The following is a 16,683-nucleotide window of genomic DNA, read 5'->3' on the forward strand; positions in this document are numbered from 1 at the left end:
GAGCTTATCAATTGTCTGCTTACCACCCAGATATGACCCAATATATTTTTATAGAATAAGATATGGAGCCCTTACTATAGGCCTCATCAGCCTGCGAGTAAAATGAAATTACATTAACATTAGTATCCAAAATACATTAGCTTTGATCTCTGTTTTGATTTTTGTATATGGGTTCTTTGAAGTTCTCCTACAGAACTTGATAATTTGTATGAACTCACATCTAACATTCACTTTACAACTTCTGACCTTGATGTCGTCCTTGGAAAGAACATCTCCATCTTGAACACTTAACCTATAATGTTTCTTCTACTTCAGTAGTTTGTTGATTAAAATCTAGAATGTATTTTCCTATAAGGAACAAGGTAGGAATAACTTGACTTTTCAGTGATGGTGAGGCAGTTGCCTCAACATGATTTATCGATTAATTCATCCTTTTCCCCACAGATTTAAATGTCTTCTTTGTCATATACATATTTCTCACTTACACTCAAGTCCACCATTTGTGGATTCTTTTTATTCCATTAATCTGCCATTCCTGTGCTAATTTCATTCTCTTTAATCCCTCTAGCCATTTAATATATGATAATATTTCATGCAGCAAGAGCCATCACTATTCTTCTTTTGAAAAATTGTCTTGGCTTTTAACTCCATGGACACAATTACTTATTTTTATTGTTTTTATTATGTAACTCGTGATCATGTGCATTTAAAACAGTAAATCAACTATTGGATTGTACCAGACAGACTGAATTTAATATTCCCTTTGCCCCTTGGTTGAATTGCCTGAGATTTGTCTGTTTCATTGGTCATGTCAAGGTCCCAGCAATAGCAAGCCCTCAGTACGGATTGCCACGTGAATCCTTTTGGGACTGTCACATTTATAAAGGTTTGTATGACACATCAGCAGGGTCAGAATCCAATTGCTCATAACCACATCTTCAATATGTAAGCTGCCTTTGAATTATTTATTCATGAGCAGGAACACTGACTAGAGTTTTCTTCTAAATCCAAGCTATGAAAAACCATATTTTTTATATTTAAAAAACCACAGCCTTTTCTCTCCAGAAGACTGAATGAAAAAACAAATCAAAGACTGACTTGTGACCCTGTGAGATATTTATTATCAACACTCCAAGGTCATTTGCTGAGAAGCCTGAAGGTATCAGCAGCCTTGCTTGTAAAGACATTACAATTGTGTCTCTCACGATTGTGAACCATTCAAACTAATTTTAGACTTTTCTTGGTTTTTAGTCTGTGTGAAAAGCCAAGTTCAAATTTGAAAATATTGACCAGGCAGGCAGGGTACATGGTGTAAAGGAACTTGTAATGTCAGAACACCTCTGGGAAACCAAGTTCCCTGAGACCAGCCCACTGTCTTGTTCTGTTAGATCCCCTCTTCCTGTCCCCCAGGGGGACACAACTCAGCCGGCAAGAGAGCCACCAACATATACAAATTGCACCACAAGCTTTCACATCTGATTTTATATTATTAAACAATGCCTCATAAATTTTAGGTACTTTTTTACAGAGTACTTTTTAATCTTTTAAAAAGAACACATTAAGATGGACTGGATATTAAGTGAATATTAAATGATCTTGGGAAATTTTATAATCAGTCTGCAGTCGCATAGAAAATGTCCTTATTTTTTAGAGACTCATACTGAGATATTTATGGGTGAAATGTCCTGATGTTGGTTACTTACTTTAAGAGGCTTCAGTGGGAAGGGCTTCCCTGGTGGCTCAGACGGTGAAGAATCCACCTGCAATGCAGGAGACCTGGGCTCAATCCCTGCATTGGGAAGATCCCCTGGAGGAGGAAATGGTAACCTACTCCAGTATTCTTGCCTGGAGAATTTCCTGGACAGAGGAGCCATGGAATCCAATGTCCTGATATTGGTTATTTACTTTAAAATGCTTCTGTGGGAAGACTATATGGGGAAATATGACAAAATGTTTATAATTGTGAAATGCACATGAAATTACACAGGAATGCATCATCTAGTTTCTTCTGTTCTTCTGTATGTTTTCAAATTTTTTAATCATAGAAAATATGGGAATCAATCCTTCTGGTGGCTGTCTGGACATAGGGTAGGAGCAAGTAGGGGACCACTGATGAGGAGCGAAGCTAAGACAGAGGGACCTTGGGTGGAGAGGACGGTGTGAACTGAAAGGTATCATCAGTTTGTTCTCTTTCTCATTCCCACAGTCTAAAGTGCTTCGAGAAAAATGGCTGCTACAGGGTATACCTGCTGGAACTGCGGAAGAAGAGGAAGCCAGGAGGCGGCAGTCTGAGGAGGATGAGTTCAGAGTCAAACAGCTTGAAGATAACATTCAGAGGTAGGTGGTTTCCAGTCCAGGGCCACATGCTCTGGCTTTATGGTGCAGTAACTGCCACTCTCCTCTAGGAGGTATTTCTGAATGCCATCACCTTTTCCCAGAGCTTTAGAATTATCTTCCTAAACAGAGTATGTGCACTCTTGCCGCTGAAACTTTCCCAAATGATCCAGAATTTTTGCTATGAGGACTAAGTATTATATTGGGCTGTCACATAGTTTAGTGATGTCTTCATGGACCAACGAGGTGTGATGAGCAGCTTGCCTCTTCACTAAATGTCCCCCTTTTGAGTTCTTCTGTCAGCTTTACCTTTTTCCTTCTTGAGCTCTGGCTGTTAGCTGTTAATCTGTTGCCAAATTTACTCCATTTGATCAACTTGAAGTGGGAAATCTATAGCCAAGGGTCTTGGGAGTGAAACTGAGGATCCCTCTGAAGGCTGTGTGCCTGTGCTCTAAAAGATTCACTAAGTATTGTCTGGTTTCAGTGCTCAGAAGGTGCATTGCCTCCTCTGTGGTCTTCAAGCAGGTTCTGAACATTTCAGTCTAGGAGATAAGTGACCTTCCTATATGTCCAGTGTCTAGCCAGACTCATACAGAAGCAAAATAAATATAGGTTTCCATTTGGGAATTGTAGCCACAGCAGGTCCCAGGACACCCAGCCAGAGATGTGAGATGGTGTGGAAGATGGTGAGTGGAGGTGCCTTAGAACAAAATCTCCATCTCCACCTCATCCCCCAAAGTCTGCCGGAAATCTCATCCTGGAGAGTGTCATCTCTTTCTCCTGGGTTTTTTGAACTCTTTTAAAATACAAAGAGTAATAGCTAATTTGCTTCCAGTCATTTGTACCCAAGAGTGAATGAAGCTGGTGAGAATACCTTGGGGACCCCAATAGCATCACCAAAGGGAAAAGCAGACTGACTGTAAGGCCCCAAGGCCTTATCCCTGCTTTCCTTGAGCCCTAATACCCCTTAAAGAGTTCTTGAAGTGGCTTGGCCAAGCTTTGCTTATGGGGGAAACCTGCTAAGAAAAAGTTTATATGAGAGGTGTGTGTGGGTGTTTGTGTGTACATACATATACATACACAAGCACATTTTTCTTAAAATATAAAGGATAAAATCTAAGTAATATATGTACATATATATATAATGTTGGAAAGGCTAAATTATATATTAACATATATACGTCTCTGTGTGTATGTGTAGGATTGGCTGAAAAATTCATTTGGGTTTTGCCATAAGATGTTACAGAAAAACCCAAATGAACTTTTTGACCAACCCAATTATTTATATACATATATATCATAGGAAGAAGAAATTTTAATTATGTGAATGCTGACCTCAAGCTTGTGAGGACAAGTACCTCCAGGATCCCAGGAAAAAAGGGGATTTCTTCATGTTAGAAGCCCGGAAGATAGCAAGGGGAAGGGGCAGGACGAGTGGTTCAGAGTCCTGAGCTTTGGGGATTGCCTCCCCTCAGAAGTGGCTCACCTTGCTGCATCTTAGACAAGATGCAGGAGCCAAGGATAATGGGAAATAGCGGCAGTAATTTGGAGAGGAAAAGACAGCTCTGAGAAATGTTTTTTTTTTTCTTTTGAGAAATGGTTTTATAGGGGGTTTGTTTTTAAGTCTCAAAGTGGCAAGTCCATGGTGCTTTCAGCTGCAGTGACAGTTGAGACCATATAGCATCTCTTTGTCTTTACTCTTGTTAAAAGCTCTAGTCCATTTCCTGTCTCTGGCTTGCTGGTTTCACGTACTCAGGACTGATGGGTCTGGCACCAAGTAGATGCCCCATAGCTGTTTGTTGAATGAAAGGATTGAGGCTGGGTGCACCATGCATCAGGGGACCTGCCTGGCAGAGGGAGTCTGGGAAGTTACTCTCCAGTCCAAGCTGGCAAACCTTAGGAACCAGTGACTTGGGCACAGTCTAGTCACAGCAAGAACTGTGGTTCGGGCTCACATGGGGCAGCATTATACTCCTGAGGAGTTCCAGGCAGGATGAAGAAACAAAGATGAAAACTGCAGGCCCCCTCTGAAGTGGAGGGAGACAGGGTACACACAGATGGGCAGAAAATCTGATTTAAAAAATCGTTTTTTAAAACCCGGATGTGTTTTCTCATTGAGCCTGTCACGTACATTCATTTCATGTAGTAGGTGTTATTACAGATGGAAGGCAGATAGGATTTGGAAAGAAGGCTAAAACTAGTTCTATGACCTTTTCTAGTTTTCTTAAATGGCATCAGAAAACGTGGTCTTCAGCCACATTGGTGGTTTCACTTTGACTTGAAGACAAATATATTACTGTTCTGGCTCAGTAGGTAGTAACTCTCACCTGTCAGATGAGCCATTACATGTGGAGGTAGAGTCTTAAATCAAGACTCAGTTTTGGCTAAATTAATCATTGGAGTGAGATACAAGAGTGAGGAGCTGGTTTGTGGTTCAGGTAGGCATGACCATACTCCAAAAAATAAAATCTTTTTTCATCTTTTGAGTAAAGAGGAAAGAGCTCATTCAATGCTTGCAATCTCCTGGAGGCCATTTGAGAGAGAGATTCCCAAGCCAGAAGGAAAGAAATCCTAAGAGACTAAGGGGCTAGGAGTGGGGTGCTTAGGCCTGGATTCAGGGGCTATCTCTTTCTGCCATAATCATGGCTTTGTTGGACATTGGCCAGGTGGGCATTGGCCATTCGCTGGGGGATGAGCTGTGGTCCCTGGAGCTGCTTTTCTGTAGGAGCTGGGCTGCTAATGGCATCACTTCCTCCTTATAAGCCTCTTGTGGGAAGAGCTTCTCCCTGCCGTTGATGTCAGTTTCTGCTTCCCTTCATCTTTCTTATGTCTTTTGTCTTCTATGGTGTTCAGCATCTCTAAGCTCCAGTCCCAAGGGAAGAAAGAAAAGTACTTTCCCCCCCACGCTCCTCCCTTAAAGGATATTTAGTCACCTGACACTTACCTGAAGTCAGACACTGGTTCTTTCTCACATTCTTAATCCTTTGAACTGCTTTAAAGGCTCACTGTAAACAGAAGCATCCTCCAGTCTTGCAGGGTCTGTGTGGATTGGTCAGCCTGGCTTTGCTCATTTTAGCTGAGCTTGGCTAAGTGACTCTAAGCTGTAGGTTGGATGAGTCTGCTCATACTTTCCCTGCACAAATGAACTAATCGTGACACAATTTCCTTTTATGGCAATGGCAGAGGTGCAGAGGGGCTGAACAAGCACAATGCATAGGCTCAGAACTGCCCGTGAGCCTCTAGCCAAGGTGGGTGGATGGCTCATCCCCAAACCCAGGGGAGGAGATGGACCGTCAACCTTTAGTAGAAGGAACTCAGAATTATGGGGCAAAGAGTACAGATACAGGAAAGGGTGAAAATGGGGATTCATCCTTCAATCTTCCAGAAGCATGATTATTTCGTTGAAAACTGCAAACATGAGGGCGAACTGGTCAGCAAGAGGAAAGTACAGAAAAGCAAATGAATGTGAAAGGGGATGAACTAAAATAACTCAGGAATTCAGAGGAAAAGGAAGAAGAGAATAAAGGAAAATATGAGTGACTTTGAAGTCAGATCTGATCTTTACATAATAGGAATCCTGGAAACTCTCTGCAGAACCACTAAATAAGGGAGTTCTAAAGGAAAGTTTCTTTGTTTGAAACAGAACATTAATTTGTAGATCATAACATTTGGGTCCACGTGTCTAAATTCACCCCTAGCAACAAATTAGATTTTCCTAAGAGATATATGAATTCTTTTCAAACTGTATTAATATATAATATGAATATAATAAAGTATATTAGTACATCTGTGCTCGAAGGTATGTTAGTGCCTCTTGGTGTATTTGGAGTAGCTTGAAGAACCTGATGGAGCAGTAGAGGATGCCTACAAGGAAAGATGAAGGGAAATCAAGCTCGGTTAGTTTAGAACAAGAGAAGATAATGATAGCAACCTAACTCAGAACTTGATGTATATGTAGAATTTAGGCCACATCTGAATTCTTATGTCTGGGCCATTCTGAATATGATAAAGACTTAAAATAAAGCATGAGAATTTTCACTCAGACATATGTCTGTTTCACTAGATATATCTTAAAGAAGAAAGAACATAACCACTTTTGTAATTCTGACTTGAAAACCCTTTACAGTGCCAGTAACCATACAGGCAGTTCCAGGTTAACAGACATGTTTTCTTCCAAAATATTGTTTGTAAATTGGTGGTGGCTTGGAACTGAGAATGTTGTCTGTCTTTTAAAACTATAATATGTGGTGCTTAGGTCTTGAGGGCAGCCCACAAAGAGGACAGGAAAAACAGAGGGATGGAGAGAGGGAGGGAGGGGAAAATGTAACTCAATTATTAAATCTAGGTATTAGAATCACCTGGGAAGCTTTTAAAAAATATAAATGTCCACGTCTCATTCCAGGAAATTTGTATTCAGTAACCAAGGTGAAAGTGAAAGTTGCTCAGTCGTGTCCGACTCTTTGTGACCCCATGGATCATACAGTCCATGGAATTCTCTCAGCCAGAATACTGGAGTGGGTACCTTTCCCTTCTCCAGGGGATCTTCCCAACCCAGGGATCAAACCCAGGTCCTCCCGCATTGCAGGCAGATTCTTTACCAGCTGAGCCACAAGGGAACCAAGGTGAGGAGTCCTGTAATTCATGTTTTTCAAACACTGCTCCAGGTAATTCTTTTGCATGGTCAGGTTCAAGAACGATTTCTAAAATGGTAAAAAGCATAGATCATAAGTGAAATCCCTATAATTTTTATTTATAATTACAGGAATTTTAATTCCTATAAACCCCTAAGGGAAGTGAGAAGTAAACAGTGTTTGTAAGAAAACTGATTTCATCCAAACACATAAAGGACAACCCTGACCCTTGATTTCAGACTGATTTGAAGGCTTTGACTTAGGGAAATTTGAACCCTGCTTTGGGACTTCTATGCGTGCGTGCATGCTAAGTTGCTTTAGTTGTGTCCTATTCTGTGTGACCCTATGGACTGTAGCCTGCCAGGCCCCTCTGTCCATGGGAGTCTCCAGGCAAGAGTACTGGAGTGGGTTACCGTGCCCTCCTCAAGGGGATCTTCACCACCCAGGGATTGCAGCCTCGTCTCTTACGTCTACCTGCATTGGCAGGCAGGTTCTTTACCACTAGCACCACCTGGGAATAGGTGGGAATAAAGCTGTCTCTGTGGCATGGGGCTGAGGTCTCTCCCCCATAGGCCCCATGGTGGAGCCAAGCTTTCATTTGAACTTGATTAGAAACAGCCTTGGTTTGAAAGTAAAAGTGTTTGTCACTCAGTCGTGTCTGACTCTTTGTGACCCCATGGACTGTAGCCCTCCAGGCTCCTCTGTTCATGGAATTCTCCAGGCAGAATACTGGAGTGAGTTGCCGTTCCCTTCTCCAGGGATCTTCCCAACCCAGGGACTGAACCCAGGTCTCCTGCATGGCAGGCAGATTCTTTACCATCTGAGCCACCAGGGAAGCCTTGGTTTACCAAACTCAAATTGATGCAGATCAAGAAAGATGGCTACTTTCACATAGGCCAGAAAATTCTACCAATTTTCAAAGGTTTCTGGCTAAAATTAAGAGCACAGTAGCCTTGAAGTGATGACATCAAGGTGACGGGGAAAGAAGATGGGAAGTGGTCGGTATAATGGATATATTGATTGTCAAAATCTCTTGCACAATTTTTCACGAGGTAATGTTGGGATGGCCCAGTGAGTCTGTTGATTGTATTCTCAGCTCACTAGAAACCATGAGCAAAACAGTTTTTTTTTTTTTTAAAGTTGGAAACATTGAAAGAAAAAGCTGTACTCTTTTTAAAAAATTTGAATATCGCATCTTCTGTCTGCTTTTCCATTGAAGTGCCATATTGAGAAAGCCCAAAAGATTGCTTCTGCCTTGGGCCCATCACCCACCATTGTCCATGCCGTCACTGGACGTGATGGGTCCCTGGGGCCCACAAGTGGGTTTCCCATCGATGCTTCTGGAGATTTTAGGTAGTTAGAGCTGCACCAGCTCTGTCTATTTCACATCTGCTCCAATCAACAAGTCTTGTCACTTGCCTTGTGGTTTTCCACCTAAGATTCTTTCTTATTTAACCAAGTTTTATTTAAGTGTTTGAACTATAGTGTTAACTTTCTTTCATTAGTGAGACATATAGGGAAAATTTGTCCACTCACCTTAGAATTACCCCCGAAGAAGATGAGAAACCTCATGCAGTGGTAAATGAAAAAGTAACAAACTGTGCCAAAGCCAAGGTGCTGATTCTAGCCCTGCTGCTAATTTGTCGTGTTGCTTTCGGTAAATCTTTCATCCTCTCTGGTCTCAGTTCCCTCATCTTTTCAGTGGGAGGTCTCTCAGGATCTTTCAGCTATGGTATTCTGAGATCCTCTAACTTGGGCAGTGGCCAAAAATCCCTCCTAAACAAATATACCTGTGCAGTGAAATATTAATATCACTATTGTAGAAGGAAGTAGTTTTGGAGACAGGCCAGAATTGGGGAAAGAGGCTAAGTTCTCAGGAAACAAAAGCTCCACGTGTAACCGACTCATCCCAGAGGTGACTAATTTCATTTCAACAGCCATCAGTTCTAAAATATATGACATCAAAATATTCACTGAATAAAAGACTCAGGTCTCAATTGCTAACCTATAGAGGGCTATACAGCTTTTCAGAAAGAAAATTCAAGATGCAAGTGGCCTGGTTCACTTCTACTTCTGACTCGAGATTCTTCGAGTGCCTGTGTTAGCCTCTGATGGATACCAGAATTCACTTAATTTTCCACATTCTTAAGGCACTCAAAGCAGAAGACTAGTGACATCAGGCATAAGCATGTGTGTGTTATATTATGGGATTTTGGCAACCACAGAGATGACAGTCACCCACAAATAGCTGTACTAGAAAAGGCAACCGCAGAAATGTTCGTTAGAATCACAAAGGACAATTGCTCAAGACTCAGTGTGTTCTTTCTGCTTGCTATTTTTAAGTCCATGGTGCACTGTTCTTTCTCAGCATGGCATGGAGCATGCCACATTGGCATTCCACATCTGTGCACTCCTGGCAGCATTCAGCCATCTAGCCCTGGTCTGATTCCCATTCTTTTCAAAATATATCTGTATAGACTGTAAAACATATGATGATATAATGGACTGTATTGTCTAATATACATTGGTCTTGTCCTCTGTCCTGGGTACTGACCTAACTTTGGGGCCTCCATGAATTCATTAATATTCTCATTTCACCCCCAGAACACTCTCATGAAATAGTTGTGATGATAAGGATACCCATGATACAGTTGGGAGAACTGAGTCTTAGGAGAGAGATAAAGTGACTTGCTGCCCAGAATGACCCCATTAAGAAGTGAAAGAGCCAGTATTTGAATTCAGCTCTCCCTAACTCCAAAATTTTCAACAGAAATGGTTATTTTAAGCTAAAAGTCTTTGAGAACTGTGATATTCAGTGAGATCACACCAAAGTTTACCTTATGGTATAGGTGGATGGACAGATAGACATGCTCCTTCTCCCTCCTCAAGGGCCTGGGAGAGGCTGGGCTTGGATCCATTGTGAGTGAGCATCATGACTGGGGAGGCTGGCCCATTCAGATTCTTTCAAGAAGTACAGGTTCCATTGTAGCCTTCCAAAGCCGTTTGCTCCCAAGGACCCTTTCTTGGTTGTATACAACCTAATCTCTGCTGGAAACCATGTGTGGTGATGCAAAGGTCCCCCAGCAGAGAGTAGTGATTAGGAATCTGGACCTTGGAGTTTGATTGTCCTTGGTTTGAGCCCAGTTCTGCATTTACAAGTTGTTTGATCTTGGACAAGCCCTGTAACTTCTCTGGACTTGAATTTTCCCACCCGTACACTGGGGATGACGATGCCCCCCATGAAGAGTTGTTGTCCTGTGTAGAGATCACGTGTGTGTGTGAAGTGACAGTGCGGTAGACTGTCAGGAAGGAAGCATAAAGTGAAAGTGGCTCAGTTGTGTCCAACTCTTTGTGACCCCATGAACCATACAGTCCATGGAATTCTCTAGGTCAGAATATACTAGAGTGGGTAGCCTTTCCCTTTTCCAGGGGATCTTCCCAACCCAGAGATCAAACTCAGGTCTCCCACAATGCAGGCGGATTCTTTACCAGCTGAGCCACAAGGGAAGCCTGAAGTAAGCATAGTGCTATTGTTATTATTTTCTCTATCCTTCTATAGAGGGTTTCCAACAGTAACACTATTGACATTTGGGGCCAGACAATTCTTTGTTTTGTGGGGGACTGTCCTGTGACTTGCAGAATATTTAGCACCATCCCTGATGTCTACCCAGTAGATGCCGGTAGCACTACCCCCGCACCCCTAGTCACGACAATCAGAAGTGTCTTCAGGCATGGCTAAATGTCTCCAAACTAGCCTCTAATTGAGAATCACTATTCTAAAACCTGGAGTTACAGGTGTTGATACTGAAATAAAAATCACCCTGTCAAACATCTTCAGAATACAGAATCGTAAAAAGATTTATGAAGATAACATTAATGATTCTCAGTGCAGAATGACATAAAGGTTTTCAGTTGCTTGAAAATAGAAATCTTGTCAAATGCTGAGCCATAAAAGTCAGCTCTGTGTTAAAAAGAAATAGTTGGTTTTTGGTTTGGTTTGGTTTGGCTTCTGGCATCCAATGCTGTGCTGATTTTGCAAAGGCAGTGATTTTATGACAGCTCATGAAATTTCAGAATCTTAGAGTATGCATAACTGATGTGTTGTTACCTAGATCAGCTTTTATCTGATACTCCACAATTTGCAATGAACCCAGTGAGTGGGAGTCAGTAGACAATTTCTCCCCAGAGGCTGAAAGTGACAGGGAACTCACTTCCTTACAAAGTAACACTGAAGTCCACACTGGGACAACTGCTCATTATCACAAAGAATCCTCCCATGGGATGAAACTTACATTCTCTGCAATTCCGCCCCGCCCCCCCCCCCCGCCCCCCGCCCCCAGCTCTAAGGTTCCTACCCTGCCCCCAGGAAGGTCCCTCTTAATAGATTCTGAAATTTGGAGCTTCTGGGTTGTGGTCAGTTTAGGAAGCTGAGCAGACGAGGGAGGGAGCACTCAGAAATTGCATTCACGCACATCTGCATTGCATATGAGTTTCCTAGTGGCCAGTAGTGGAAAAGCCTACTGCCGGATGTTCCCAAGCATCTTGCCTTAGTCAGATTTTATAGGCTCCATTATAGTTGCCTCATTGATTAGGTAGATGGAATTTAAAGTGCCCAGAATGATGAAAATAGTGGGAGAATTCCATCCATACACTGAGACCATGTAAAAGTCACATTTGGGGATCGCTTGCATTTTCCACCCCTTAGAACAATTGCTTTAGTCGAAGGAGTTATGCAAAGTCAACTTTCTTGGCAGCTGGTACCAGGTTTTTTGGCCTATGACTGCCATGCCTTAATTTCCCTCTCTATAAACGCTTTGAAAATGGTATTTTTCTGCCCCAATAGCTTATATTGTGGTCACTTCTAACCCCTCTAAATTCTTAATGGAACAAAAGCATCAGTGGTCCTATTGATAGTTTCTTCCATGATCTTTACCAACTATTTACCAGTTGTGCATTCTGAAGGCATTGGATGGTCTCTTCCCAGGTCTTTCTCAGTAAGGACAGTCTATGATTTTATAACATGGGGACCTTACAGTCAAGTCTGATGGCTGAGGTTCAGCAGTCACGCAGTCACGGGGACCCAGGCAAGCTTTGATGGGGACCAGACCTGCAGGGAGGCTGATCTGACACCTCCATCACCACAGTCTGTAGCCATCGATCTCTTGGGCACAACCCCACTTGATATGCTCTCTTTTCACTACTCAGGCCCAGAGAATAGTGCAGTGGGACTCCAGGCTGCTTGAGACTTTACACTGCAAGGCTGCCTTTCCTGGCCTTTCTAGTTTCTCCCCCAGTCAGGTCCAAGCCTTGAGCCCTCCAAGGCAACAAAAGGGAGATAAACTGTACAAACCCTCTCCTGGTCTAGGATTCCAGTTCCCCAGCAGACATGCAAGAACACTAGAAGAAATGCCTCTCTTCTTATTTCCCTCACCCCCAACCAAAGCAACTTCTGCCACCAAGGGTTCTTTAGATTTCTCACCCAAGGTGTAAACCTTGAGAATGGGAATTTCAGGCCAGGTGAGAGGAAAAGGGTATGCAGCAATAGATGAATTAGGTTTAAGGCCATGTGTATTGGGAGGGATTTGCCAACACCCTTGTTCCCATCCCTTCTTGGAGAAACTTTTGTTATTTTTGAGAACATTTGGAGCACATGTGCAATTATACTTGCAATGTGATGAATTAAAATTTATTGTACTCACAGATTCTGAGTCAGAAGTTGGAGCAGAGAACAGCAGTAATGGCTTGTCTGTGCTTCACGGTGTGGGACCTCGGCTGGGAGGACACACATGGCTGGGGATGACTCGAGGGGCTGGGTGCTGGAATCACCTTCATCGAATGTCTAGGCCTGAACTAGGATGCTGGGTGGTACTAACAGCCACGGTACTTCCATGTGGCCCTTCCACAGGGCTAGCCTTCTCCCTGCATGGCAGCTGGGTGCTGAGAAGCAGCACCCCAAGGGGTTAGTCTAGAGAGCAGATACTCTTCCAAGGGAGCTGGGAGGAAGTTGTAAGACTTCTTCCATCCTAGCCCCTCAGAACTCTGGTCTCATCGTTTCTACTGCATCTTACTGGTTTCAACTGAACCACTAAAGCCAACTCTAAAACTTTAAACACTAAAGCTTTTCCCCTGGTGGCCCAGTCAGTAAAGAATCCACCTGCAGTGCAGGAGACGGGTTTGTTCCCTGGGTTGGGAAGATCCCCTGAAAAAGGAAATGGCAACTTACTCCAGTATTCTTTCCAGGGAAATCCCATGGACAGAAGAGCCTGGCAGGCTGTAGTCCATGGGGTCTCAAGAGTTGGGCACGACTTAGTGACTACCTCCACCACCAAAGCCAACTCAGATACAAGGCAAGGGAAATGAGAATCCACCTCTCGGTGGGAGTGGCAAGGTCACATTGCTGAAGAGCATGTGAGAAGGAAGAGATTTTTATGGACTGTTCAGGAAATATGGTTCTGCCTCAGAGCCTACATTGTTTGGTGTGTGTTTGAAGCCTAGTCTTTATTATTACGTATTTTTTGTTTGAGTGTTCCATTTATTATTATGCTGTATTCCTCTTTATTTTTATGAATATCAAAATCCTCTTTAATGCAGTTAAAAAATAAAAAAGGACTAAGGAATAGAGGCCCCCGAGTGACTTAACTAAAACCTCGTGTAAAGTGACAAGACCGCTGTGCTCCCTGCTGACTTAAAGCACCCTCCTCTCCTCACTGCTAAGGCTTTTGATCTCTTTTGAAACAGAATCTGTGTTGGAATAATACAAACTTGGGGGATCTCAGAGTCTTGTGTTTTTTCCTCCCATGTGAAAAGGCAAAGGAAAAAAGTGAATAATGTTTGAACATTGCCAATGCGCAGAGGATATCTGTGAGGTTAGGGACAGCACAGACTGGCACCCCAGTCAAGGTTCCTGGAGGAAGGATTTTATTCAGTGCCATGGTATGTGGCATGAGGGTTGCCACCATAGCCAGGTCTGGCTGGAAGGACTGGACGTCTCTAATCATGGCCATTGGTGGATCACATGACTCTTCAGTGCAAATTAGCAAATGCAGCTCCACGTGAGGCCACCACTTGGAAAGACCACCAGGCTGGCCTCTGGCTTCCTCTGTGCTCTTGACTCATATCCTTAGACAGAGATAAGCTGTACAAGCCTGTGCAGTGGTCCTGCTCACTTCTTGGTCTCTGCTGGCTTCCTTCTTATTGGTCATTAAGATAGTCTCAAATTCCTCCCCTTCTTAGCCTCAGGTAAAGGCTAGAGGGGATGGAGAGGAAACTTTTTACAGACCACTGGGGAACACACACAACTAAGCCATCATTTACAAGCTGGTGGGATAGCTCCTATCATGAAGGTTCAAAAAGGGTCTGTGGGAGCCTGTAGAGGGGAGGGGTAATTAACACTCAGATTGCGAAGTGCAGGTAAGACATCCTAGCGTGAAGTGTGAGGAGAATGTGTTTAGCTCTTGATTTTATCTGCTGTTGATTTTCAGCAAATGGTTTTATCTTTTTACATTACATTACACCATATTACCTTATATTACACTGCATTGTTTTACATTATATTCATTCTTGATTAGGATGTAAATTCCAGGAGCCCAAGGACGTCACAGGTTGCTCACTTTATAAGTTTCCTAAGGGCGCTATAACAAATTACAGCAAACTTGGTGGCTTCACACAACAGAAATGTATTCTGTCACACTTCTAGAGGCCAAAAATCTAAAATCAGGGTGTCAGCAGGGTTGTGCTTTCTCCAGAGGCTCTAGGGGAGGATCCTTCCTTGCCTCTTCCAGCCTCCAGTGACTCCCAGCTTTCTTTGGCTTGTGGCTGCATCGCTCTCATCTCTGCCTCCATCTCCATATGCCTTCTTCTCTCTCCTATAAGGACTCTTGCCATTGGAGTTCGAGTCCATCCAGATAACCCCAGATAATCACATCTCAAAATCCTTTAATTACATCTCAAAATCCTTTAATTACATCCTTTTTTCCCCCAAATATGGTCATACTTACAAGTTCCAGGGTTAGAATGTGGTCATATCTTTTGGGGACCACCATTCAACCTACTAGGCTCCCTAGGTGCCTCAGTGGGTAGAATCTGCCTGTAATGCAGGAGACACGGGTGGTGCAGGTTTGATCCCTGAATCAGGAAGATCCCCAGGAGGAGGGCATGGCAACCCACTCCAGTATTCTTACCTGGAGAATCCCATGGACAGAGGAGCCTGGCGGACTACAGTCCATAGCGTCGCAAAGAGTCAGATATGACTGAAGCAACTGAGCATGCATGCATGCATTCAACTCACTACACCCACTGTATATATGTCCCGAGTGCTAAGATACTGTCTGGTGTCTACTAGGCTGCTCTCAGTAAATATTTTTTATCAACATAATTAAGATTTATATAATTTTCACAATAGTAGGATACAAATTCTATTCAAGTTCCCGTAGACTATGAACTAGGAGACACTGAAACATATCCAGGGACATAAAACAAGGTGCAAAAATTTCATGGTCTAATGATACAGTAAATACCTTTTAATTTAATTGATCTGTATCATATTTAGGTCATCTAAAGGATTGTGATGAGGTTCAAAACCAACCTTTATATCTAGAGACAGTGTAGGGTTGTAGTTATGGCTAAGAGCATCAGCATCCCACTTGCTGGTTCAAGTCCAGGGTCTCCACTTGCCGTCTGAGTGATCTGAGGCAAGTTCTTTTAGATTCTCTCTACTTCTCTTGCCTGTACTACAAAGAAAAGATAATAAAATAATAATGAGACAGACTTGATTGGGTAGTGGTGAGAAGCTAATATATACGGAATGTTTATTACTTAGAACAACCTAGAACTTGGTGCCCAATAGGTTTTAGCTTGTATTGTAAAAATAAAAGAGTGATGTGACAATACACAGTATATAAACAACCCCAAATTATTTGATTTTCCCAGACTCCCTCTCCATTCGCAAACAGATGAGAGGGACGCCCCTGCCCTATGCTTAGCACGCTGTTTAGAAGTCAGCTGCAGCTGGACATACAAATCCAGTGGTGACTTGGAAGCACCAGCCCGCACCTCTGGGAGGTCCCAGGCAGAGGAGGAAGGGAGGCCGAGAGCACAGGGCTGAAAGCTGCTGCCTTGAGGGCAAGAAGCAGCCTCTGTTCCCAGGGCAGCGGCTCACCTCTCTGGTTCCCTCTTGCTTTGTGATCAGCTCCTTATGTCACCCTGAGGCCCTCAGCAGGAATTCCAGGGCTTTCCAGAACCTGTCAGCTAAAGCAGAGGATGAAAAAGAACAACTCCAATGTCAAAAGAAGTAGGACAATACAAGAGAGAGATTTGAGAAGAACTCAGACTAGTTGTGGGGCAGACCCAGTTGAATAAGGTGAGAAGTTAGAGTTATCTCAGCAGGTTATTATTATTATTATATTTTAATGTAACCTTGTGCTTTCCAGTTGCTTATTTAAAAAAAAAAAATCATCTCGATTGTTAGAGTGATACCCTGCTCAGGTCCTTAGGAGACTTTGCTTTGTTAGAGAAAAAGGGCTAAGCCTAATGTTATTTAAAGGATGTCCGGGACCACTTCTGGTCAGGCAACTGTTTATTCCTAGTAATATCAGTCTATGACAAGATAAGGACAGAAATTGCCAGAAAGATGTTTGGCAGCCTTATGACAATCTGGCATTATCCTGACAACCAAGTCGGTGCTCAATGGCTTGTTTTACGGAATAGACCAATTTGTGGG

General features: G+C 42.9%; 1 protein-coding gene across 12 annotated transcripts in view; it reads left to right on the forward strand.

Annotated features, from left to right (window-relative positions):
• PALM2AKAP2 (PALM2 and AKAP2 fusion) overlaps window positions 1-16,683 on the forward strand; it is a 473,479-nt gene that overhangs the window by 194,704 nt on the left and 262,092 nt on the right. For all 12 annotated transcript variants that reach the window (XM_081526345.1, XM_081526427.1, XM_081526404.1 and 9 more), the window contains one exon: window positions 2,207-2,337. In XM_081526345.1, the coding sequence (XP_081382471.1) occupies window positions 2,207-2,337 (131 nt within the window). The remainder of the gene's footprint in view (window positions 1-2,206; window positions 2,338-16,683) is intronic.

This window comes from Giraffa tippelskirchi, chromosome 1 (genome assembly GCF_054371585.1).
Source record: "Giraffa tippelskirchi isolate mGirTip1 chromosome 1, T2T-mGirTip1v1.2.pri, whole genome shotgun sequence".
In the NCBI taxonomy this organism is placed as follows: domain Eukaryota; kingdom Metazoa; phylum Chordata; class Mammalia; order Artiodactyla; family Giraffidae; genus Giraffa; species Giraffa tippelskirchi.